The sequence below is a fragment of the Tursiops truncatus genome, chromosome 20 (assembly GCF_011762595.2).
Source record: "Tursiops truncatus isolate mTurTru1 chromosome 20, mTurTru1.mat.Y, whole genome shotgun sequence".
NCBI classification, from domain to species: Eukaryota; Metazoa; Chordata; class Mammalia; order Artiodactyla; family Delphinidae; genus Tursiops; species Tursiops truncatus.
Genome location: NC_047053.1, coordinates 42,908,716 through 42,935,499, shown reverse-complemented (window position 1 = coordinate 42,935,499; position 26,784 = coordinate 42,908,716). Strand labels below are relative to the sequence as shown.

The following is a 26,784-nucleotide window of genomic DNA, read 5'->3' as shown; positions in this document are numbered from 1 at the left end:
AATATGACCAATCTCATGAGTTTCTGGGAAGATTAAGGAAGAAAATGCTTAAAGATGCTTTGTACCTTTAGCATTTGGTAATGGAAGGCCATTATTTTTTGTTTGTTTGTTTTAAATATTTATTCATTTTGGCTGCGTCGGGTCTTAGTTAGGGCACGCGGGATCTTTCGTTGCAACGTGGGCTTCTCTCTAGTTGTGGTGCACAGGCTCCAGAGTGCGTGGGCTCTGTAGTTATGGCACCTGGGCTCTCTTAGTTGCCCCGTGGCATGTGGGATCTTAGTTCCCCGACCAGAGATTGAACCCACGTGCCCTGCAATGGAAGGCAGATTCTTAACCACTGGACCACCAGGGGAGTCCCCATTATTGTTTTTTAACATTGAAGAGCCTCTGCCCAGATCAGGGCTGTGAGCTCAAGAGTCTGTTTCACAGCAGAGAGCCTGGGAACCAGGCATAGCAGATGCTGCAATCCGGATAAGAGGAAGTGATAAAGAGTAAATAAAGCCAAGGACTTGAGTGTTTAAGCTGCTCTTCAGAAGAATTAAAAGAAAAATAAATCCACGGTCCAGATGCAGAGTCCTCCCGCAATTCCCATGGGTGGGTCCCTGGCAACTATCATTTGTTTCTAACTTCTGAGCTTTTGGACCCTCCTCAGGTGCACCTGGAAGGGAGATGCAAGAAGAGGCCATGGACAGTGTGACAGGGGAAAGGGGGGTACTTCTGGGGAGGTCAGGGCAGCATGGGGTATGCTGCTCTCCCCGCCACATTCTGGTTCTGCAGAAATCAAGTCCAAGGGCAGTCTTAAAGGGAAAATGAGGTCACAAAACAACGCAGCTGGAAGGGAGTGTGGAAGGAGGTGGCGAGGGCCCACTCCGCTTGTGGTGGCAGATGCTGGGGCAGGAGGAGGTGGACAGAGTCTGCGTGGGCCCCTCGCTGGGACTCAGGCAGTCGCATGGCAGTGGGGCTCCAAGAATGGGAGGAGGCAAGGGTTGGAGCAGCACAGGCTGAGAATCTAGTCTAGGAGTTCAGGTTCTGATTCTGCCATCACAATGTAAATGACCTTAGGGTATTCGGTTTTCTTACCTGTGAACCGAATTCAAAAATACCCTTGCTTGGGCTTCCCTGGTGGCGCAGTGGTTGAGAGTCAGCCTGCCGATGCAGGGGACACAGGTTCGTGCCCCGGTCCGGGAAGATCCCACATGCCGCGGAGCGACTGGTCCCGTGAGCCATGGCCGCTGAGCCTGCGCGTCCGGAGCCTGTGCTCCGCAACGGGAGAGGCCACAGCAGTGAGAGGCCCGCGTACCGCAAACAAACAAACAAACAAACAAAACAAGCCTCCTTGCCTCTCCACAGCGTCCTGGGGAGATCTACAGGGAGAGTTCTATGGGGATGTTGACATGATTCTTTTAGGGTCTCTCTCCCGCATTAAATGGTTCCTTCAGAGCAGAAGCATGTCTCATCCATTTATCTCCCCAGTTCAGGGCATACAACAGGTGCTCAATACATGTGTGTTTTGAAATTTGTTAAAATTTGCCTTATAGCACAACATGGTCAGTTTAAAAAAATGTTCCAAGTGTGCTTGAAAATAATTTGTAATCTAAAGTTTTGGAGCATAGTGACTATATATCTGCTTGTTGAATCAAATTTGCTGCTCACGTTATTTAAGTTTTTTATATCCTTACTAATTTTTTTTTGGGGGGGGTCTACTGGTTCTGAAAGAGGTATCCTCTATCAGTGAATGATAGCAGTATGTTAAATCTCCTATTATGATAGTGAATTTGTCTATTTTTTCCTTGTAGCTCTGTTGCTCTATATAATTTGAAGTTAAGTGCATACAAAATTTAAAACTTCCTGGTAAATTGGATTTGTTGCTATGAAGTGCCCTTGTTTATTTCTAGTAACGCTTTCGCTTTCAAGTCTACTGTATCTGTTATTATACAATTTCCCTTTGGTTTATATTTGCACAGTATATCTTTCCCAATTCTTTTACTTTCAAACTTTTTGTACCATTATGTTTTATTTTTTTAATAAATTGTTAAAAATTAATTAATTAATTTTAAAAAATAACTGAAAAAGTTAAAAAAAGAAAACTAAGAAGCAAATTCAGTGGAATGCATAAGAGGTGTTCCTTGGGAGAATGCTTTAGGTCTCAGTTCATTTCTTCATAAGATGAACGTTCCCACCAAAAGCATCAGAGTAAACATCATGTCTCATCACTCCTTTCCACTGTTCATACAGCATGCATGTAGGTATAATGCTGATTAATGCAAAAAAATTACAATATTCAGTGACTTTGAATAAGCAGTGGAGGAAGCAAACATTTACTAGATTCCATGAATAAAAACCTCTCTGATAAAGCTTATGTGGGAGGATAATGGCTCCAGCTACCTTAGCAAAGGAGGCAGAGTCCCCTTTCCTATGAATAGCTGGGCTCAGGTGTGATGTTGGGAACAACGCAAGGCAAATAAACAGCAACTGAGAAAAAAACAAAAACAAAAACACATGTGTGTTGAACTGAGCTGGACCAGGGGAGGTGGAAAGGCAAGCTGTCCTATGTCCTATAGGCAAGGGTTTAACATCCTCTGAATTGCATCCTCCTTTAAAAGCAGATCACGTATGGACAATGAATAGAAGAGGATAAGGGAGACATGAAATTATTTATTGTGCCAGGAGGTTGGGATTATGTGTAACTTTCTCTTATATTATTATAATGTTTCTAGAATAAATAAAACTGAGGGAAGCGAGACACGGGGCATCTTAAGGTCTTTGAAGGAACCAAAGCTCTCTGCATTTCCCACAGAACCCGACTCCTTGCTCAGCATTCAGTGAGTTTGACTTGCTTTGCCCTGGAAGCTACAAAGGGTCAGATATATACACAAGACCCATCATCACCACCACTGTGACATCACTCAGACCTCCAATGACACAACAGACTTGACCTACAAAGGAATGTCTGCGAGGGTCCCCCAAACCCTTCTCTCTCTCCACCCTTTCACACCCTTTTCCTGATTTCTTCAGTATATTTTTAGGACCATATTTTAAAAAGTACTGCTCCCACAACCATCACAGTTCCTCCCTCTCTGATATTAATTAAAAATCAACAGCATGGTTAAGAGAGCTTGGGCTCTGGGTTCAAGGCTGGGTTTGAATTCCTGCTCTTGAACTAGTCATTTGACCTCTTCATCCTTCAGTGACCTCATCTGTTCAGTGGAGGAAATACTCCTGCTTACGGCACAGAACAAGTACTGAGCACCTCGTATGTGCCAGGAGCTGTGCTGGTGCTGACCCCTGAGTGGTTGGCAGAACTGGTTGAGACCACAGATGGAACGACTCACCACACTGCCCCACACAAGTGAGCTCATGGGGACAGCAGCCCCGGGGACAACCCTTCTGGAGGAGAATACAGCACCACGTGTCAAAAGCCTTCAAAAACACAGACCTTTGACCCAGAGTTCACTTCTTATGAATTTAACTTAAAGAAATAATTAAGAATCTATGCAAAGATTTTGCTACACAGCATTATTTATAACAACAATGACTGGGGGAAAATTAATGTCCAACAATATGGCACTGACTGTGTCAACTGAAATACACTCACACAATGGGATACTATGCAGACAACAGTATCAATTTATAAGAGTATTTCGACATGAATAGAGGTTCACACTGTAACTGATTTTAAAAAACTGGATGTATAATATGACCTTATTTTTATTTTCTTTTAAATCAAGTAAAGTCTGAAAAGACCTTTGTGCATTCTTGTTATTAAACATGGGTGTCCAGATCGCCAGGGGTGCTTGTTTACAGAGCAAGTGCCCAGGCCCTACAGCAGACCTACTGAATTAGAATCTCAAGATGAAGGAATATCTGGATTGTAAACAAGGTTCCCAGGCGATTCTGAGGCTCACCAGAGTTTCAGAAACACTGTACATGCCTAAGTGTTAACAGTGGTTATCACTGACTTGTGGGATACCTGGTGATTTTTATTTTCTTCTCTTTGTATTTTCTACAATTTACATGTTTGGAAATTAAAAAGAGATATGACCTGAATGTCCAACAAGGGGTAGTTACGGGACATCGGTACAACGGAATCTTACGCAGCCATGGAAGCATTGGGTGGAAATACACTGATGATATGCTGACATATGAAAGAATGTTACAAATCAACACTAAAACATCTATGTAAAGTTTTATACAGAGAGAGGAAAGGAGAGGAGAGGAGACACAGTTTGGCAGGATATTCTTTAAAATGTTAACAAGCCTGTTTCTTAGTGGTGAAATTTTAGGTAACCTTTCTTTTTTGTAACTTTTTCTACCTTTTGAATTGTGTACTATAAATAGGTAACATTTTTTATAATCATAAAAATGTATTCTGATCCTGAAAAAATATATATGTAACACTGTCTTTCTGAGGGCCTTGTGGGAGGGAGGGTTAGTGAAACAGAAAAGGTGCCGGTGCTTAAAAGGGGGAAGAGTAGCCTTCCAGGGAAGGAGAGAACTCAGTGTGACCCCAAAGGGCTTTGTAAACCTTACTAACAAGGCCAATTGTGTGGAGGAGAAGGGGGGATAAAAAGATACTTCAGACATAGATATAGGTGTAGCAATGTGTGGCTTGAGGGTTCCCCGACCAGGGACTGAACCAGGGCCCTCTGCAGTGAAAGCCCGGAGTCCTAACCACTGGACCGCCAGGGAATAAAAATTTTAAATGAACAACAAACAGGGGAAAGATATTTCTTTTTCTTTTCCCCTATTTTTTGGCTGCGGCATGCAGGATCTTAGTTCCCCAACCAGGGATGGAACCCCTGCCCCCTGCAGCAGAAGTGCGGTCTTAACCACTGGACCGCCAGGTAAGTCCCTTGGTTTTGTTTTGTTTTGTTTTGTTTTGTTTTGCTGTATGCGGGCCTCTCACTGTTGCGGCCTCTCCCGTCGCGGAGCACAGGCTCCGGACGCGCAGGCTCAGCGGCCATGGCTCATAGGCCCAGCCACTCCGTGGCATGTGGGATCCTCCCAGACGGGGGCACGAACCCGCGTCCCCTGCATCGGCAGGCGGACTCTCAACCACTGCGCCACCAGGGAAGACCCGTTTTTTTTTTTCTTGTTTTTGTTTTTTGGGGTGAGGGGAGAGATTTCTAACAAATATGGCAAGAAGCTCATATAGGCCAATGAGAAAAATATAGAGACCCAGTAATTTTAAGCCCCTAAGACCTGAACAGATGCGATGATCAAGAATATGTATGAACAGACAATTCATGAAGAAGAAATATCCACGTCTAATGAGGTTATGGAAAAAATGTTGAAAAGCATTTGAAATACTGGTAATGTTCCTATTTGCTGGATCCGACCCTTGGTTATATGGGTGTGTTCAGTTTGTGAAAATTCATTGAGCTGAACATCTGAACATGGTGTGTTCACTTTCCTGTATTTATATTATACCCCAAGAATGAAAAAATTTTAAAGCAAGGCATGGATAAACACAAAATAGAGACTGGGTGGGAGGAACAGGGAGAGAGAGGGAGAGAGAGGGAGAGAGAAGCACATAGGTAGATGTAAGTATTGTAATGTTCTCTGTCTTGGATTAGGTGGTGGGTTCGCAAATGTTCATTATATTATAATGCATACTTTGTTTACAAAATAAAAGAAGACCATGCAGGGAAGCAAACTGGACTGAGTGCCCTGCTCCACCAATCACTAGATATGTGATCCTGGCTCGCAGCCTATCTGGCTCAATTTCCTTATCCGTGAAATAGAGGAATGTGAGGATTAAAAATACAGGGACTTCCCTGGTGGCACAGTGGTTAAGAATCCACCTGCCAATGCAGAGGACACGGATTCGAGCCCTCGTCCGGGAAGATCCCACATGCCACGGAGCAACTAAGCCCGTGAGCCACAACTACTGAGCCTGCGCTCTAGAGCCCGCAAGCCACAACCACTGAGCCCATGCACCACAACTACTGAAGCCCGCGTGCCTAGAACCCGTGCTCCGCAACAAGAGAAGCCACCGCAATGAGAAGACTGCGCACCGCAACAGAGTAGACCCCACTTGCAGCAACTAGAGAAGCCCGCGCACAGCAACAAAGACCCAACACAGCCAAAATAAATAAATTTATGTAAAAAAAAAAAATACAGTGCATGTGGAATTGCCTAATACTGACCCTGGCAGACTATACGTGCTCAAGACTATACGTGCTCAGTAAACATTAACACGGTTTCCATTTCTCTCACTTGTTAGTGTTATATAGAAACGTCATAAGGTTTTCAGAAAGGAGGAAGCCTTCCAAAAGCTTGTCCCCTGACTGCTACCTTTTTGATTTGCATTCCAATCTTGTCCGTATGGACGGCCATTTAGTACTTACAGAATTTCGTGTCCTAGTGTCTTGAAATGCAAACTTGTATTACAGCGTTAGCATCCTCTCCAGCTGTCCCTTCTGTAAACACTCAGTTGATAAGTGCAAGATCAACAGGTTCGCGTTGGAGGGTCTGTTAATGGAAAGAGCCTGAGGCGGGTGCCTACACCGGTGATCCAGCTCTTGAAGGTGAGAACCCTGAGCGCGCCTTCAGGAAACCCCGCTCTGAGGCTGACCCTCCTACACAGGCCTCCTCGCCTGCAAGTAGCGGAAACCCATCGTGCCCCGATCCAGGAAGATCCCACATGCCGCGGAGCGGCTGGGCCCGTGAGCCATGGCCGCTGAGCCTGTGCGTCCGGAGCCTGTGCTCCGCAACGGGAGAGGCCAAAACAGTGAGAGGCCCGCGTACCGCAAAAAAAAAACAAAACAAGAGGGGGCTTCCCTGGTGGCGCAGTGGTTGAGAGTCCGCCTGTCGATGCAGGGGGACGTGGGTTCGTGCCCCGGTCTGGGAAGATCCCACATGCCGCGGAGCGGCTGGGCCCGTGAGACATGGCCGCTGAGCCTGCGCTCCGCAATGGGAGAGCCCACAACAGTGAGAGGCCCGCGTACCGCCAACAAAAGGGGCAGGGCTGGAGTGGCTAGGGAAAACTGTAACCAGGGTCTCAGCCAGCCTGGGTCTCAGTGCCACCTACCCCGAACCCACGTTCCACTCTCCCCTGCTGGAGCCAGGCTGTCCCCGCTGTGCTGCACCAGACCCTGCAGGGCTCCCTTCGCGCCTGGGAAAAGCCCGCCCTGCCCCCACGAGACTCTGATTGGCCCCGTGGGGTCACGTGCTGCAGGCTTGGACCAGTTAGGTGATGGGAGTGGACGGAGGGTGCGACTGGAATCACTTGGTTGGACAGAGAGAAAGTTGTCCTCTGCCACCCCATTGCTGCAAATTACAGACATGCTAAAAAGAAAAATCACCCCTGTTAAATAATCAATACATAATATAACAGAATATGACATAACTTCTATTAAATTTTGGTGTTATCTTTACCAATTTTACCTTGTCTATGCCTCATATACAAGTTACATTCATTTATCTATCACATACACACGCACACCCAAATGTTTTTGAGTCTTGTTTTTGTACTTAATATTTTAGAAAAAGGATTTCTCTGTATCTTTTAATTTTGTAAAAACCATTTTAATGGCTGTATGCTATTTCATGATGTGATATACCACATTCCATTTACTCATTCCCTAGCTATTACTGCTCTTCAACTTGTAAGCAGATTTTTCTTAATTATAAATAATATATTGACCATATTGTTACATCCATCTTTGTTGGCACTTTGGAGGCATATCTTGCCTTCTTTTCTTTTTTTTTATTGCTAGTGATTTAAAACATTTTCCAAAGGCGTATTAGACATTGGCATTCCTTCTTTGTGAATTCTGTTCCCAGCTTTTACTGGCTCATGTATTCTAATCTTAGATGCCTTAAAACTAGTGGAGGTTCCTGTGTTTTTCTCACTGGCCTATGTGAGCTTCTTGCCGTAACTATTCCAGACATCTCCTCCCTGTTTGTTGTTCTTCTAAATTCTATGTGTGACTCCCTCTGGTTACAACTTCTCCCACTAAGGGTAACCGCTCTCCTGACTTCAAACGGCATAGGTCAGTGTTACCCTCTTTTTTGTATTTTATGTAGGTGGGATCATATGGTATGAATGCATCTGGCTCTATATTTTTGTGAGCCTTAAACTGTCGCATGTGGGCATAGGTTGCTCATTCTCATTGCTGTATACTGCTGAATAGTGTGGAGCCACCATGACTGATCCATTCTGTTGTTGATGGGCATTTGGGTAATTTTCAGTTTGGGGCTAGTTTTCAGTTTGGGGCTATTATGAATAGTACTGCTGTGAGCAACTTGGCTTTTTTAAGAATATAGTTTAGGGACTTCCCTGGTGGCGCAGTGGTTAAGAATACACCTGCCAATGCAGGGAACACGGGTTCGAGCTTTGATCCGGGAAGATCCCATATACTGCGGAGCACCTGGGCCCGTGAGCCACAACTGCTGAAGCCCGCGCGCCTAGAGTCAGTGCTCCGCAACAAGAGAAGCCACCGCAATGAGAAGGCCGCTCACCGCAACGAAGAGTAGCCCCTGCTCGCCGCAACTAGAGAAAGCCCTCACGCAGCAACGAAGACCCAACGCAACCAAAAATAAATAAAAAATAAAATAAATTTGTTTTAAAAATTCTTAAAAAAAAGAAAAGAATATAGTTTAGGGACTTCCTTGGCGGTCCAGTGGTTAAGACTTCGCCTTCCAATGCAGGGGGTGTGGGTTTGATCCCTGGTCGGGGAGCTAAGACCCCACATGCCTCTCAGCCAAGAAACCAAAACATAAAACAGAAGCAATATTGTAACAAATTTAATACAGACTTTAAACATGGTCCACATCAAAAAAAATCTTTAAAAAAAAGAATATAGTTCCGTAGGTTATCTACTAAATACAAAGGAGAAAAGGTACTTTTTTAGTGGAGAGATCTGGTAGACATCAGATGAATCAATCGATCAAAGTCAGCATCACCAATAAGGGAACAAACTGACAATGTGATACGACGGGAAGGACACATTTGTGTCCCACCCCTGTGGTTTTCTTTCCAAAAATGTTTAACATAAATTTAAAGATCAAACAATCAGACAAATTCAGACTGCGAACACTCTACCAAACATTTGATGCCTGAAGTCATCAAAAATCCAGTGTCATAAAAGACAAGAAGGTCAACTATTCTAGATTAAGAGAGGCTGAAGAGACACGACACCAAATTGAGTCCTAGACTTAAACAATAGCTGACATTATTGGGACAACTGGGGAAATTCAAACACGAACCACATATTAGAAAAAACTATAATATCTGTTGTATTTCTTAGATGTGATTACGGTATTATGGTTTTATAGGAGAATGTCTTTGTTTTTACTTGATACATGGTGAAGTATTGGTGTGATATGTCACGTCTACAACTACTGAAAGATTCACCACACACACACACACACACACAGACAGTGAGGTAAAGCAAATGTGACCAAGGATCCTCAGATCCTTAGAAATGAGGTTAAGCATCTATGAAGTTAGAAAATCCTTTCCTCAGGGACCAGGACTGACTGCAAGGCCGTTTCCTGTTGAATTCCTCTTTGACCAAGCTGGTCTGACTCAATGCTGTTCCCCCTGCAGTCAGACAGGTTCCCAACCCTGTGTCTGAGATTTCAAAGCAGTCTATTGCTTCCATCTTCCTTCTAACAAACTTAAAAATTGCACCTAAATTGAAATCAGCACACATTTGCCTCTAGAATGTTCCTCTACATTTGGGGCTGGGGAGAGAGGTTGCTCTTAAAATATAAGCTTCAGGAAGGTAGGATTCATGACTGGCTTGTTCACCATGGTGTCATCAGCATCAAATACCACGCCTGGCACATTGTCAGTGCTCGGGAAAACAAAACATTTAACCAAATGAATGAGAAAATGCATGTCAGTGATCAGACATGCATCTTCACTTAATTATTACCCGTGTGTGTATATTAGTTTGTATGATTGCCTTGTAGTCATGATCACTTTCCTTCTTAGATATATTTCCATGTACTGGCATTAGTTCTTTTTTTTTGGCCACACTGCTGCACCTCATGCGGAATCTTAGTTCCTCGACCAAGGATCGAACCTGCATCCCCTGCACTGGAAGGGTGGAGTCTTAACCACTGGACCACCTGGGAAGTCCCTGGCATTACATGTGTCATTATATTCTATATTTGTCATTTAGAACTACGTAAATTGTCCATCGTGTTAAGATTCTTGATTAGCCATGCTCTTGTTGTTGGGCATCTAGATGGTTTCCAATTTGTTTTGCTGCTATAAATAGCACTTCTATGAACATTTTTTTTTCTCTTTGGGATTAATGCCTTACAAATTCCCCAAGTGGAATTATGAGGTCAAAGGAGATGAAGTCTTACATATCTAGTTTCTTACATCTTGTCTGAAAGACTGAATGCTAAAAAACTGAACTAATTGGGGCTTCCCTGGTGGCGCAGTGGTTGAGAGTCCGCCTGCCGATGCAGGGGACACGGGTTCGTGCTGCGGTCTGGGAAGATCCCACATGCTGCGGAGCGGCTGGGCCCGTGAGCCATGGCCGCTGAGCCTGCGCGTCCGGAGCCTGTGCTCCGCAACGGGAGAGACCACAACAGTGAGAGGCCCGCGACCCGGGGTGGGGGGGACTACTTTACGTGCTCCAGTCATACATATTAGTTGCCTCGCAGCTCTGCCAAGATTAGGTTTTCTATTTTTACTAGTTTAATTACATATTTTTTAAAGTTGATTTCTTTAATTTCTAGTGATTTTTGCACTTTCTACATGACAACCTGCCAGCTGAATTTTCTCATGATCAGCTGTAAATGGAAACTAAAAATGTTAAATTATAATCCTGTTGTCCAATACCATTTACAAGTACAGATTCATTTTCCCATTAGTGTGTTGCTCCTGGTGTGTCTTACATTAAGTCCTTATAACAGTCTAAGTCTACTTTTGAAATGTATTCCGGTCCACTGGACTTTTTTTCTGTTTATTTTAATTCAATGCCATATGTTTTTCATGATTGTGACATCATCTAAAACTCTGGAAACTCATTGCCTTTCTACTACTACAAACTCATTGCCTTTCCACTACTACAAACAAAATTCTCATCACAAGAAAAAAACTTTGTAAAGATGTGAGGTGATGGATGTTAACATTGTGGAGATCATTTTGCAATACATACAGATATCAAATCATTATGTGTACACTTTAAACTCAATACAATGTTATATGTCAATTACATTCATTAAAACTGGTGGTGGGGGGGAGCTCTTTGGAACACCTGTCTTTTTTTGTTTGGTTCAATAAATATTTACTAAATGACAGTGTCCAAGGCTGGAAGCTGTGCAGGGTTGACAAAGCCCTGCCCCAGAGGTGCTCACAGTCTGGGAGGGGAGGAAGGGGCTCCACCAGGCAGGCGGCAGCAATGAAATGGAAAAGGAGTCTGGGGAGAAAGTCTACTTCCAGCTGAGGCTGCAGGTATGAGCGGGGACCCAGAGCCACACCTGCGGAGCCAGGCGTTCCTGGCCAAGAGAAAAGCGGGAGTGGGGGCTTCACTGGGCAGGACTCAGGGCATCTGAATTTGACTTGCTCAAGGGTTTGAAAAGAAAGGCTGGAACCTGACCATGGAAGGCCTCAAATTCTCAATTCAACTCTGTTCTGTTGGCGATTAAATCCGCCCTCTTGGATCACAAATCTGGCAACAATGTGGGCTCTGGACTGAGGATGGAAGCCAGGAGGCAGAGACTGCAGATGCAAACCACGTCACAGAGGCCAGAGGGAAAGAAAATTTTCACACAGTGTCCATCAATAGGGAAGCAGCTTAAAAAAAAAAAAAAAGAACAGTACATCCTTCCTACCAACTACTGAGCACCATTAAGAATGGCACAGCTCTGAAGCCATTGGAAATGCCATGAATATTATTAAATAAAATGTACTGTATTATACAGTATAAAACGTGGTTCTGTTTGTGTAAAAGGAGTATTTATATGGGTGTATATGCATAAAGAGCGGAAGATTACGCCGTTTAAAAAACTACTGACAGGGCTTCCCTGGTGGCGCAGTGGTTGAGAGTCCGCCTGCCGATGCAGGGGACACGGGTTCGTGCCCCGGTCCGGGAGGATCCCACATGCCGCGGAGCGGCTGGGCCCGTGAGCCATGGCCGCTGAGCCTGCGCGTCCGGAGCCTGTGCTCTGCAATGGGAGAGGCCACGACAGTGAGAGGCCCGCATACCACAAAAAAAACAAAACAAAAAAAAAACAAAAAAAAAACTACTGACAGTGGTTACTGTTAGGGTGCGTGTGGAGGGAAGGGAGGACCTCAGATTTTTTACATGTTACCCCTGTATGGTCTGACCGTTTTCCACCGAGCATGCATCATTAAAACTGAGGCTATCTCAGGGTAGTAGCCTCAGTTTTAATGATGCATGCTCTAATGGACTTGAGGATATGGGGAGGGGGAAGGGTAAGCTTTGACAAAGCGAGAGAGTGGCATGGACATATATACACTACCAAACGCAAAATAGATAGCTAGTGGGAAGCAGCCGCATGGCACAGGGAGATCAGTTCGGTGCTTTGTGACCACCTGGAGGGGTGGGATAGGGAAGGTTGGGAGGGAGGGAGACACAAGAGGGAAGAGATATGGGAACATATGTATCTGTATAACTGATTCACTTTGTTATAAAGCAGAAACTAACACACCATTGTAAAGCAATTATACTCCAATAAAGATGTAAAAAAAAAACAACTGAGGCTAACAACAGCACCCATGCTGCAAGGTGAGGGCTGCAAAGGGGCACTGCACTTAGTAATTAGGAAGCCTAATTACCAGGACCGCTGGGAGGCAACTCTGTAGGAGGCAGGTTACGGTGAGGCAGGATGACTGGCGGCTCCGTGTGCACTGAAAGGGCAGAGTCCAGGGAACTCAGCTCTGAAAGGAAGTTTAGCTGAAGAAGCTTCATGATGAAGAGAAGCAAAAAAAGGAGGGAAGTAAATTGAGGGGCCTAAGGGATAAGGACAGCTGAGGATGGATTGTTTTTTTCTTTAGGATTTAAATTTACTTTCAGAAAAAGTATGGTTACTTTTTGGCCCTTATGGTATGTCATCAAGCAGTAAAGGGTTATCAAAGACCTACTTTGATTAAAAATAAAAGTGGCTGTAGTTAGGGCTTTGTATGTTGAGGATTGTGTTTCTTTCATGTTTAAGTCCCTTGATATTCATGTTTTCTCTTCCTAATAATAATAAAAATAGCAATAATTTAATATTATTTGTTAAGAAGTGACTGTGTCCAGCACTGTACCACGTAACTCATACATATATTGTCATTTCTTACGATATCCCTACGAGGGGCTATTATTTTATTTTTCCCATTTTACAAATGAAGAAACTTGAGCCTCTGCCCGAGGTCACGCAGCTGGCGAGTGGCATTAATTACAGCCCCACCGACCCTGTCCTGATTTACATCTGAGCCTGAGGAGGCGGGGCGTTCCCAGCCACGCCCCCTCCAGCCTCAGTCTACAGTGGGGAGCGCCGTGTCCGCCTCCCCTTCCAAACACTTTCTGACGATGTCAGGAGAGGCTGGGAAACTGGCTTCTTGTTTTTCCCTGTAGGAGCTCCAGGCCCACCACGGCAGCTTCTCACCATGTCCTTCTAGAAGTGACCCCCAAGAAAAAGAGAAAAAAGGCAGCCCCTCCCTTCTGGGGTTTACCCCCGTGTTCGCCCTCTGTGAGCTTGTGTCCCTTTAGCCCAGGTGAGCCCAAGAGGCGGTGACCAGGACCCCTCGGTGTCCTTCTCAGGATCCTGAGTCTGGAAGGAAGGGGCAGTGGCAGCCAGGCAAGAAGAGAGGAAGGGCATTCCAGGCAGAGGGAGCAGTGTGTGCAAAGGCCTATGGGAGGGCGAGCAGTGACGGTTCAGGGAGGAAGGCGCAGCGCGCTAAGGGGGAGGGCAGGGAATAGGCGTGGGGGGCTGGGTGACAGGGAAGAAGCTGAGGTTTCAGAGCCATCATCCTGCAACACAACCAAGGCTTTTGCGGGGGCAGGATGCACAGTCAGAGGTACTCAAGTGGGGCGGGGAGAGCTGAGGAGAGGCAGAGAGCCTGGGCCCAGCCAGGCAGGATGGAAGGAGTCTACACGCTCAAGGGGCTCGGGAGAGGGGACAGAGGGTCCAAAGAAGAGGGGGAAGGGCAGGAAAGAAACTAACCACTGGACTTGCACATGGAGCCACAGGTGGGGGACCAACCCGATGTGTCCTCTAAGGCTGGAGCTGGCTGATGCCACAGATGCCACTACACAGCCTTCATTCCCTCTGCCTTTTCAGGACACAGCCCCTAGCTGAGGAGTGACTGGGATCTGCAGTGCCCAGGGTGAGTTCCAAGAGCTGCATCACCACTCAAAGGCCCCCCCCACCCCAGATTTATAGGATCCAGTCATAGGAAAGTGGCACCCCTTCATCTCATGAAGGACTAAACCGGAAGGAACACTTCCTGTCAGCAAAGCCCAGGCCCTCCAAGTCCAGGGACCCCCAAAGGGGGTGCAGGGGAGGTGGGCTCACAAGAACAGGCCGCAGTCACTCCTTCCCGCAGCACCGCACAGGCTCGGTAAACATTCTGTGACTGACTGGATGAACAAATACGAATCCCTGACCGCAGGGAAGCGGGGCTCCTCCTCCATTGGGCCCCTTCAGTCCCTCAGGAGCAGGCACCTCAGACCCCCGAGGATACTGAGGGGGGCTCCGTCCCGGCATCTGGGGCCCCTGGGGCTGGGGAAGAGACAAGCACCCAGACAGCTGGGGCGTAACAGAGGGCCGCCCCCTTCCCGGGGCTCCTCTCAGGGGGACACATTGCGAGGATGTTCTGACGGACTTGGGGCTTTGGGGGAAAGCCCCGAAAGCAGAAGTCTCCACCTTCCCTAACACACACTCTGGTGAAGTTCATTTCATGGAGACGCACGGTGGTCTGGTACCTAAGTGCTCAGGCTCAGGAGCCACACCTGAATCTCGCTTTCGCCTCTTTCTAGCCGTGTGTTCTCGCACACACGACTTAACGTCGCCAGTCTGTTGACCGGCAGTGTGTGAGATGGGTGATGACACATCCCAGGGTTGTGAGAGGCGGAAGAGCCTTTGTCCTGCAGTATGCCACACAGCGCCCAGAGCATGCAGAATGGGAGCCACTGCTGTTACCACTTCATCCCTCTGAAGGGTGCCACAGGGTGCCTGTCTAACGCTTAAATGAGTGGTGAATCCACATGAATGCTCTTCTGAGAAGTCCATGGTGCTTCTGAAATCATCTCACCGGCCCAAACCAACCCTACCCTGCAGGCATCAGGAAACCGATGAGATTTCCCTATTGTGAACAATGGGGACCAAGACCCTGGCCTCCTCCTCCCCTGCCTGCACCCTCACCTCGTCCAGGTCAACCCAGCAGAGGACTGGATCTCAGCACTAACCGCAGCTCAGCCGGGCACTATCTCAGCCCTGGCAGCTCACAGAAGGCAAGCGGCTGGAGAAAGGATGACTGGGTGGAGGGGCAGTAAGAAAGCTCTCAGCTCCATGACTCACCAGGATCTGGGCCAGAAGCGCAGGCCATCTGTGCGGCTGACTGGCAGCAGCAGCAAGTACCTGCTGCCTTTCCAAAGGGGCGCCTCCCTCCCTGTCCTTCAGACAGACAGCAGGGTCTGTCCCCACAGCAACCCGTCCTTCAGACAGCAGCGTCTGTCCCCACAGCAAGATCTCCCAAGGTCTCCTCACTCCTGGACCTGGATATCTGATGCCTGGGGCTCCCAGCAACCCTCTTTCCAATCTGCACCTCATTCCTCTGGTCAGAAGCTCCCAGGGGTTCTCCAGGGCTCCCCACCGCCGGCCAGCAAGTTGCTCCCCCACTTTGGCCTCCCGGAAAGCTGGCCAGTTTCCTCTTCGCTCGAGCTTCTCCCCCACCCCACTCAGGAGCTCTCCACCTCAGCCCAGCAAGCTTCCACAGAATCCCCCGCACCGTCCAGGCTGCCTTGCCGGTCTCGCCCTCTCTGCTCCCCTCCCCGCGTCTGCAAAGCCTGGTCCCTCCCAGCCTCCCTCCCGAAGGCCTTGGTGACCCCGTGCCCCACACAGTTTCTTCGGCTTCTCTAAGGACGCAACTTACACCTCCCCTGTACCTTCCCTCCTCCCCAAGTAGTTGGCTCAGCATGGAGCAGTGAAGGATACAAAAATGCATCAACACTGCAATTCACAAAGAGGTCTTCCAGCCACAAGCTTTGCCCGGCACCCCTCTGGGTACTCCACAGCCGGTGGAGAAAAGATGAACTCTGCCATTCCACACCAAGAAGGCGCTGCTGCCCTGCCGCCCCCAAGGGGCTCTGCGGTGCCCCATCCTCTCCCCTACTGGTGGTCAGAAAGCCACCACGTGCACGTCACCCCCAGGGTAAGTTTCACCCCAGCAGCACTGGCCTGCCAAGCCGAATCCTATCTCCCACGAGCACTTCCTGGGGCCATCTGGAGCCCGGTGCTGATAAATTCTTCCCAGTGACCACCTGATTCGTCAGGTACAGGGGGATGAGGAAAGAATTCGGCTAGAAGAGGAGTATTCTGGACAGAGGGAACAGGGCAGGGACAGTACCTGCAACAATTACAACATCCTCTTGCTCAGCTGCTGCTCTGGAGACCAGGCTATCCCCGCCCCACCCCCGTCCTCATCTCCAGCTCCCCTCCATCCACCCCTGCCCACACCTAAGCTTCTCTGGGGTGATCAATGCATTGCCCTGGGGACTGGCCTCTCGGAGGCTATGGGGGATACAAGCCCAGGGACACAGCCTGAGGAAGGGCAAGCGGGGCCTGGAGGAGACGCAGAGGCAGAGGGCCACTCCAGGCATCCTCCCTGACCTGGCCTCTCACCAGACATTTCCAGCTCCCTCTGTCAAAGGCTCCATAGGGGAAAAGGCCGAGTCAGCACTCTGGCCACAGCTCTCCCAGGGCCTGGCTTTACAATGTGCTCTGGGGCTCTTGGAATAGCCATGCTCCTCCACCCCTCCCACCCAGCCTGCCTTCACAGAGGAGTGAGATGCAGGGAGGCAGGGGAACAGCCTGGGTGCCTGGACCTGCAGTGGATAGGGAGGTACTTCCTGGTTTGTGTTTGCCTGACATTCAGTTCCGGGTGGGTCTGGAATTCAGCAGAGGGTCTCTGCCCGGTGTGAATATGCATCACCCGGCCCCCACCTCTCCCATTGGCACAATCGGGCACAATCAGGGCAGATACGTGTCTTGGTCGCCTACATGACGCCATCAGTGGGGCAGGCCAACCCAGCAAGCACTGGCTGTGGCTGGAGGCCCCAGATCCTCCATGGCGCTGTCTGGACTTGGCACAAAACTGCACACGCTGCACTAACTGTCCCCTTTCACTCAGCCCCCTCCCCAAATGAAACATAAAGCAAGACCAAGCTTTACAGGCCCAGCAATGGGGCTGTAATAACCACACTCCCTGGCAGCTCCAGCTCTGACTCCTGCGAGCCCCCCAGGAAGCAGATCTTTCCCTTTCCCTCTGGAATTCCTGGTGAGAGGTCTGTCTGTCCCCACACTTCACTGTCATCCTTTGAAAGACCAGCAGAAAGAATGCACAGCTTCTGGTTTTTGTTTTCTGTCGGGTGGGTTTTTGCATCTTTAGCAGCTTTCTTGCCGCCCAAGATCTGTCCCTTCTGGAGGGGTGCCAGCTTGCCCAGAGCCGCCCACACAACACTACACCACACACACACGCACACCGTGCCCAGCCTGTCGCTGCATCCTCCTGATGGCACAAAACTGCCCCACAGAGCTGCGTTCAACTGGTGCGGATGCCGCATGCCACAGGCTGTCCTTGAAGACAGTGTGGAAAAGAAAATACAAACATCCCCGAGGTGCCGGTAAAGGCAAACAAGCCCTTACGAATAATTCAAAAACAACAGTAATGCATCGGTCCTGGAGCAAAGCAAGGAGCCCGGCCTGGAGCCTCCTCTGGTTTCGTCGGACGCGCCCTGCCTGTCCCCGGGCCCAGGGCAGGGCCGGCGCCGGGTGGTCCCAGAGGGCGGGCGCGGGGGTCCTCCCGGAGTCCGCCCTCTTCCTCCGAGGCGGCTCGAGACCCCCGGGCTCCCCTCCCCCGCCGCCCGCCGCCCGCCACATCTGGTTCCACTCAGGTCCTCCCCCCACCTCCAGGCGCGCTCCTCCTCCCTTCTCCCCCGCTTTCAGAAAAGCGGAAACGATTTTTTAAAACCCAGTCACACACGCACACGCACACGCACACGCACACACACGCACACACACACACACACACACACACACTTCTGGGGGGAAAAAAAAAAAAGGAGGGAAAAGTCGGGAGAGGCCCGCTCCCCGGCGCTCCCCCCGCCCGCCCCCGAAGTTGGCCAAGCTGGCAGCGCCTTACCCGAGAGGGCAGCGGCGGCGGCCCCGGGGCGGCCGAGGTGCAGACCCCCGAGGAGCAGGGCGCAGCGCAGCAGGTGACGAGGCCAGGGCGCGGGGGCCGGCCGGCCGGGCCCCATGCCCGCGGCGTGGCGCTAGGGGACGCAGGGACCGAGGGCGCACAGGCGCGGCGCGCGGTGGCGGCCCCGGCGCTGGGCTGTGGTGACCGCCCGCGAGGGGCTCGCGTCTTCCTCCGGGTCGGGAAGAAGTGATGCCTCCCGGGGCGAGGAGGGGAGGAGGAGGGAAGGAGGCAGGCCGGGCGGAGGGAGGGCGGAGGGAGGAGCGCAGAACCCGGGAGGAGGGTTTGAGGGGCAGAGGGGAAGGGAAGCGGGCAGCGTGGGAGGGAAAGGGGAGGAGGAGCGGGCGGGCGCGGGGCCGGGGCCCGGGCCCGAGAGAGAGCGCCGAGAGGGAGAGGAAGGGGAGGCGGGAGAGAAGGATCCGCGGGGTCGAGGAGGACCCCGGCGTGCACTCTTTCTCTCGCTCTCCGCTTCCCTGTCTCCCCGCCTCGCCTTCCCTCTCTGTCCGGGCCTGGAGCCCCAGACGCTGCGTCACAACTCCCCGGCTGGCGCGGGCGGGGAAGCAACTGCAAAACTTTCAGCAAACTTCACCGCGTGGCGGGACGTGGGCTGCACCGCCCGACTGGGCGGGGCGGCGGCGCGCGGCTGACCCAGGCGGCCAGACCCCGGCCCCTGGCACCCCCTCCGTCCCGCCCCTTTCTGCCCAAGTCTCCAGCCGCCGAGCGTCCGCTACCTCCGCGCCTAGGAGGACCCCCTCCCCCGGTCTGATGGGGAAGGGGCGGAGCCCAGGGCTCGGCCACCCAGGCAAAGATTGGGGGAGGAGGAGGCACGGTCCCTGTGCCCTGTGCGGGAGGGCAAACACTTGCAAGTGTTGTTTTAGCATTTGCGTGTCCCGCGTGTCTGCGTCTCTGGCGCAAAGCGGTGTTAGTGCTTTTGCTAGATGGGGCTGTATCCAGAAACCCAGGTAAAATCCGTCCACTGGACGTCCCGGAAGACAGACATCATCACTCTCACCAGCAACCTGACTGCTGACGGGTCGCAAAGGACCAAATGGAAATTTCATAAAAGAGAAGACAAGCCACAGCTATTTCGTATTATGCAACAGGTCACTGCAGCGCAGAGCACTGAACTGAGAGGATGTTAAGAGTCCAGCCCCACCTCTGATTCCCTGAGCGACCTTGAAAAAGTTACTTGGGACGTCTGGGCTCACAGCCGGCCCGAGACATTTAGACACCCTAATGCGAAGAAGATTCACATTCTCCCACCACGAGTAATCAAATAAAAACACTATGAAACTGTAATATAAATTTTGTTTCCTGTACTGTCCACCTCAGTGCTATTTTTGGAAATAACAGATTCAATGTTTTTTCTTTTTACTACCCTTGCCTTGGGTAAATCTTTCCCCATCGCTGCAATGAGGGTATGGGGCCAAATATGCTCACTAGCTCTTTCCATCCCTGCTGGGCTGAGATTCTTCGCAAATATCGACCTAGAGGCTGCAGGACCCCAAAGTGAGCGCCCACTAAAATCCCCTAGAGTCCCCTGGGAAGATTCCTACTCTCCACACTTTGGCCCTAAAAAATGGTTAGCAGTCAGGCCAGCAAAGCCCTTGGCACTCCACAGCTAGCTTGGGCAGGTCTGACAGACCTAAGTCCCTTCTGGTGACTGCCTTCACTGCCCTTTAGCACATATCTTGATGTGGCATGTCCTGGGATCCCAGCGCTCTGCGGGTTATTGACCACGCTGGGGCTGCCTCCAAGATCATCCTCTTGGTGCCCCCTTTCTCACATTATTTACAAGGGGGTTCAGGATTTGCCAGCTTCAGCTTCAGCTTCAGCTAAGCTGCCCTTTCTTCCTGTCTGAGCAGCTAAAACACAGGAAGCGTCTTCTCTAAGTCATCTGACAGGCTTCTACCTGCTTGCTTATCTCTGGATGTGCTGGCCACAGTTCTCACCAAGGAGTCCCCTTGCTGCTGGAAGGGAACTCGGGCAGGGCTCCCAAGGAGCCCTCCAAATTCTGGAACAGGGTTGGATCTCTCTTCCCCACCAGCCCAAGCAGGTTTGGGCATTCCTCCCACCAGGAGGGCGGAAGCTGACTACCTGACATCACCAGTGAATCACGTGGGTCCAGAAAGTCCACCACTGGCCAGCACGGTGCCCTGAGCACCCAGTACCCAAGAGATGCTCTCATTTCTTCGTTCACCATTCAACAAGCACTGGTGGCTAGCCCTGGGCTAGCTGCTGGGGAACAATGACGAGCAGAGTCGCAGTCCTAGAAGAGTCTTGTTTAGTGGGGAAAATGACACAATTTTTGCCATATTCCAGGCAGAGAAGACTGCCACGAAAGGGCTGAGGAGCACGGAAGTATGTTGCGCTACTAGGAGGGGCAGATGTTTGTTCAAGTCTCTGAGGCCCTGTTCTAGTCTCTGCCGAGGGTGAGGCTTCCTACTCCAGCGTGCCAGGGTTACGCATTGTATTCTGCTGATCGTCTGGGCCCACATCCGTGGCCACCATCTGTCTTAGATCTTCAGCTTGCAGGGCAGAGAGCCAGCGACGTCTGGGCGATTCTCCCTGTGGAGAGTCCAGCCCAGTCCCCCACCGCTTAAAGATCTTGTGCAGGATCAGTTGTCAGTGGAAGGTGGTCACAGTCTGCAGGAGTGTTGGGTGTTGTGAGGAGGTTGGGGCTTTCAGAGGGACCCCCTCATCAGCACCCAGAACCTCATCTACTTCCAAAGAAGGGTCAGTGTCCTCTGTGCCTACTACCTCCTCACCGTTCCTGTTAAAGCTCAAACAGCCATTTGTTGAGGGCCTACTGTGTCCCAGGCATCAGTCAGGGTGCTGGGGACTTAGCCAGTCCAGGAGATTTTTGCCAAGTTGATATTCACTATAATGGAATCGATACTGAGAAATGGCTCTCCCTCAGCAGCAAAGGCACTGTGGGTCTGCTGATCTCATCAGAACCAGTTTAGAGGAAGGAGCACAGACTCTGGAGTCAGAGAGACCTGAGTTAGAATCCTGACCTTCCCAGTTACTTGCTTTGTGACATGCAGTGAGTTACTGAAGCTCTCATTGAGGTCACAATTCATATTTGTAAACGAGGTAGCAATTCCTATCTTGTCCTGAGAATGAAATATTTTGTGCAAAGGGAGGGCATGGCCCCTAAATAAAGACATTCAGGAAACGTCAGTACCCTCCCTGCTTCCCATCTTCCTCTGCTGTTTGGACATCAGGGTTATCTCCCTTACTCCCTACCCTGCACCCTGCCTACCTTTCGACCCCACCCCACCGGCCACGAGAGCTGCACAGGTCAGTTTGATCAGGATTGCAACACGATGTTTTCCTTTGCCTGAGAGAACAAGACAACCTCCCCACCTGCTCTGAACATCTATCTCCATGTTTAACTGTATGTAAAAATGGTGTTCTGAAGTGTAAACTAAACCGGGTAGAAGCAGCTCTCTGCCCGCTTCTGCTGGCCAATAAACACATGTCCAGAAGTAGTGGGACGAGGCCAGGCCTGGGGGTCGGACTTGAGCTGGAATTCCAGTTCAGCCACCCACTATCCAGGTGCCCTCCAGGCAAGTCACTTCCCTTCTGAGTCTCAGGAGCCCTTTGACATACAAGTTATGGGATCATTACTCACTGTGCTTAGGGTTCCTCTTGTATTCGTCTCTTCTTCCCTGGTTCTGGACCTCAGCAGCCTCTCCGGCCAGAGGGTGCCCAGGGGAGCAGAGCCCATGGACACTCCTGGCAGCCGGGCCTACAACAAAAGCTTAGGAGAAAGGAACACAAGGCAGGAAGAACGCAACTGGATGGCCAAGTAGAATAGGAGAACATAAATAAAGGAAAGAGGGACTTCCCTGGTGGTCCAGTGGTTAAGAATCCACCTTCCAATGCAGGGGACGCAGGTTTGATACCTGGTCGGGGAACTAAGATCCCACATGCCACCGGGCAACTAAGCCTGCACGCCCCAACTACTGAGCCCACACGCTCTGGAGCCCACGTGCCACAACTAGAGAGAAGCCTGTGTGCTGCAACTAAGACCCGACGCAGCCAAATAAATATTTTTTAAAAAGAGTTTGATCAACTAAAGGCTCTGGCTAATTAGGTGGCAAAATCTGATGAAAGAAAGAAAAAGAAAGGGAAGAGAAGAGAAAAGAAAAGAAAAAAGAAAAGAAAGACAAGGTCAGTCCTTACCTGAGGCAACTAGGCTAAGGGGGTATGAGCCCCAAGGAGCATCTAAAACTTTCCCCGCCCTGCACCTTTCCAAGCCAGGGGAAAATCTGGCCAAGCCTGGGGCTGGTCTGGGCAGATCCCAACCCTTCCGCCTTCTCCCTGGGCTCCTGCACCTCAAACCCTTGGCTCTCCACTCAGGCAATCTGCCCTTTGAGTCCCCCCTTGTCCGCAGCACTGAGGACCAGAGACGGAAGGAAGAAGGCAGGCTTGGGGTTCAGACACACCCAAGTTTCCAGGTTTGGCTCCACCTCATCCAGCTGCATGATCTTGGGACAGTTAACCTAAAAGAACTATTATTTCTCCCAGGACTTCCCTGGTGGCACAGTGGTTAAGAACCTGCCTGCCAATGCAGGGGACACAGGTTCGAGCCCTGGTCCGGGAAGATCCCACATGCTGCAGAGTGACTAAGCCCACGCGCCACAACTACTGAGCCCGCATGCCACAACTACTGAAGCCCGTGCGCCTACAGCCTGTGCTCTGCAGCAAGAGAAACTACCACGATGAGAAGCCTGCGCACCGCAACGAAGAGTAGCCCCCGCTCACCACAGTTACAGAAGGCCCGCGTGCAGCAACGAAGACCCAACACAGCCAAAAATAAATTTAAAAAAGAAAAAAAAATTTTCTCCAACATCCACATAACTGGGAAAGTTTATGGCTGTCTGTCTTCTCCTGGTCTACCCCATCATGGCCACAAATATAAGCTAAAAACAAGTCTGCCCACTCTCCCTAGGTTCTTTCCTTTACTCCCTCTTATTGGAGGACACTGAGAAGGGCCCTCCACTCCCAAAAGGGCCACTGAGTTTGTATCCTCTCACTTCGAGCCCGAGGCCTGGATTAGAAAACTTCCTTTGAAGGGACTCCAAACCCCAGCTTTTTCTTCCCCAGGGAACAGGAGATAATCACCTCATGACCCCTTCCAGGAAGCAGGGCATGCAGACTTCCTCCCCATCATCTAGTCTGGATGTGCCTCCCAGTTGGAGGAGTCACCACAGTGATGCCCACAGCTAACAGCAGGGCCCCAGAGCAAGCTCAGAGCAGGGGGCTTACAAATCCAATGCCTCCAGGATCCTCACTGGCTCCTGTGTCTCCTCAGGAGGCTTCAGCAGGTCAGAAACAAGCTGGCCAATGGAGGCTTGAGAGAGGGGTAGAGGTTGGCCTGAGGCACCGCCACAAACGGGAGGGGGCGACAGAGCTGAGCTGAAGGATGCAGTTCCCAAAACCTTCCTTCTACTGCCCTGCCCAGCTGGTGCCAGAGCAGGCAGAGAGGGATGTCGCATCACCCTGTCTGCTCTACGGGGCGCTCTCCCAACCTGGAGGTGCAGGGCCTCTTAGCCTGTCTCCTTGCACTGAGGACAGGGCAAGCCAGGAGTCGAGGCCTGCTCTGCTCCACATCTCTGGCTGGGCCAGCAGCTTCTGCATCCCTCTCTTCAAGAGGTCACCTGAGGCTTCACGAGGGAGCTCCTGACTCCCAATTCCCAACTGAGGAAGGACAGGCAGGATGAGGTTTTCTCCAGTCTCCGAACTTGACCCTCCGAATGCAGGGCTGGGCCCAGTTCCTCCCTGATCCTGACCAAAGGCAGAGCCTCCCCTGGCGGAACAGAGCCCCGCATGCAGGTGGCTGCACCCAGCTGGCCCGGCACCCACACTCCAGCTGCAAGAGACTGGCCAGACCCTTCCACAGCCCCCAGCGAAGCAGCAGCAAGCACAGACTGGGGCACCAGTGGCTGGTGACCAGCATTTTTAAGATGAAGTCAAACGGTATCAGTGCACTGCACATGAGCCAAGCTCTAGTCTGGGAAATGTGCGTTGGGTTGAGGTGTTAAGGGTTTCTTTTTGTGGCTTGCCATCAAAGAAATTTGAAAAATACTGCTGTTGAAGACCTGGAACCAGCTACACAGTCTCCCTGGCTGTCCCTGCCCAGCTCCGACCTGCTCACTCCCTGACCAAAGACCTGCATCCAACACACTGCCCCGACCTCCTCCTCGGTCTCTCATCGGTCTCTCACCCCCACCTGTCCAGCCCAACTTCCCCTTCCAGGAACTGTGCTTCAGCAGGCCGACGACCCGGTGTTCCTTTAGCCATGCCCTGGGCTCACACACACACACGACAAGGCAGAGAAGTAAGGGAGAGTTGTTCAAGGTGCTGTGAGAGCCCAGAGAAAGGAAGGCTGCAGGGGACGCTTGAGCTGAGTTTTCAAAGATGCTCAGATGACCAAGTCCTGGAGGCATGAGAGTGCAGGGAGAGATCTAGGCATGACAGACACTTCATGGCAAGAGCACAGAATGGGTGAAGGACCCTTTGCTGCGAACACTGCCCTTCCTCACTCTCTTTCATTGTGCCCATTCTTCAAAGCCCAGTTCAACGCCATCTCCCGAATCCCCAGGCACCTCATCTCACTCTTACGGAATTCATCAGCTCCAAGCTTACATTTATTACATGCAGCTACTATATGATAACGCAGGAGCCAAGTCTGATGTACCTTTTTACATCCCACACAGCCTAGCCCAACGTATTAGAAACAGAAAGCTCTCAAGAGAAGTGTTTTGAGTGGATGCATGAAGTTTAGAGCTGTGACAACTGTAGCTCAGAGTGTGTGAGTGCCTGGCCCAGGGTCGCAGAGCATGCAGTCTTCACTAGGAGCTCCCCTGTTGTCTTGTTTTATCAGATACCAAAACCAGGTCCAGTTTTGTCTGGTTCACGTGGGCTGAGGAGCAGTGTTAGCATTAAGGTTGTGGGGAGGGTTCTGGGTGTCTGTAGATGCGAAGAAGCAATGGCTCCTGAAATTAATTTGTAGGGAAAGACCTTCCTTTTCATGCACGCCCTTCTCTTAGGGCACAGGGCTGAGTCTGACTCTAGGACAGTCTTCCTTCTAGAAACAGGCCAGGGCCCACCTGCACTGGAGGGCCCTCTGTGTCTTGCAGACACCTCTCCAAGGGCCCCTGTGACGCAGAGGAGGCATCTAGCAACACCCTCTCCTTTTTACTTTTTCAGTTGCTGAAAACATCTTTACATCTCTCACCCCCTTCAAGACTTACAGCGACCGTGAGCAGTCAAGGCAAAGGGTCTGATTCCCACTTGTCAGTTAGGACACAGGGACAGGGAGTTACAGAATTTTTCACTGCCTCATCTACAAAGCAAGATGACACGATAAGAGGGCTTAGGGAACCTGAGGCAGGGATGTTCTGGGAAACCATGGCCCCTTCTTCCCACCTAACTTCACTTCTAGCTCAGGACAGCAGAGGCAGGGCTGCTGCCCAAGCCAGCTGGGTCTCCAAGTAGATTTCTAAGGGCTAGCCCTGAGGGAGGGGTTACTCAGTGAAGGGAGCCCCGGGGCAGTGGAACCCAAGATTAGAGAAAGATATGCTTCCGGCTGGGCGCCAAGGTGCAGCCTTCAGCTCCAATGCTCTCTGCCCCAAGATGGCACTCAGAGAATCCACCTCACAAAATGTTCAAGCCTGCAGTCCCTCCCCTTTGATCCTGCTCTACCTACCTACTACCAGTCGCCAAATCAATCTGGGCTTTGGTTTCCTCATATATAACATCAGCGAGATGCTTCTATGAAGCAACACAGCTGAGGAACTTCTCTGCAAAGTAGCAGTGCGAAAGCCCCTTCTGTTTGCTGATACCTCCTTCTGCAGCTCCTCCCCCAAGCTGCCTTGGGGGTGCAAAGGCTGGGACAGCACAGGAGGCCACCACAGTGGCAGGCTGTGCCTGGAGGCCAAGGAGGTTGAGGTTACCACAGTTCTCTGGCCAGGCACTTACCGCCACACCCAGGCCTGACCGGTGGCCTGCCGCTCTCTGACCCCTGCACACCACGTGGTCTCTTGCCCAGCACCACACACGCCCCCTCCGCCGGCCAGCCTGTCTCAGGCCCTGCGAGCTTCCCCAGCACAATAGAGCTCTTTATTCCTTGCCCCTACCATGTCCCAGACCTGCTCCCGGGCCTGCCTGTTTTCCTAGCCTCTGGCAGGTTCCCCCAACCCACCCACAGAGCTTGGCATCGGCCAGAGTCCCACCTCCTCTCCCCACGATCTCTCTGCAACTCTCTCCTCCCCAGAGCCCTTCCAAGGAGCTGCAGATCAGCCCCAGGATCTCCTCAGCCCGGATCCAGATTACCAGGCTGGATTCATAAGCAGACCCAGGTCTCAATCCTCCTGCAGCCC

General features: G+C 50.7%; 1 protein-coding gene across 8 annotated transcripts in view; it reads right to left on the bottom strand.

The window, feature by feature from the left end:
• The window catches only part of MRC2 (mannose receptor C-type 2), a 54,843-nt gene extending 35,973 nt beyond the window's left edge, over nt 1-18,870 (bottom strand). For 4 of the 8 annotated variants that reach the window (XM_073797508.1, XM_073797509.1, XM_033848261.2 and 1 more), the window contains exon 1: nt 18,338-18,870. In XM_073797508.1, coding sequence (XP_073653609.1) covers nt 18,338-18,452 — 115 coding nt within the window. In that variant the 5' untranslated portion in view covers nt 18,453-18,870. The remainder of the gene's footprint in view (nt 1-18,337) is intronic. The other 4 variants (XM_033848258.2, XM_033848257.2, XM_033848260.2 and 1 more) reach the window with 4 other exon arrangements.
• Nucleotides 18,871-26,784: the final 7,914 nt, after the last annotated feature.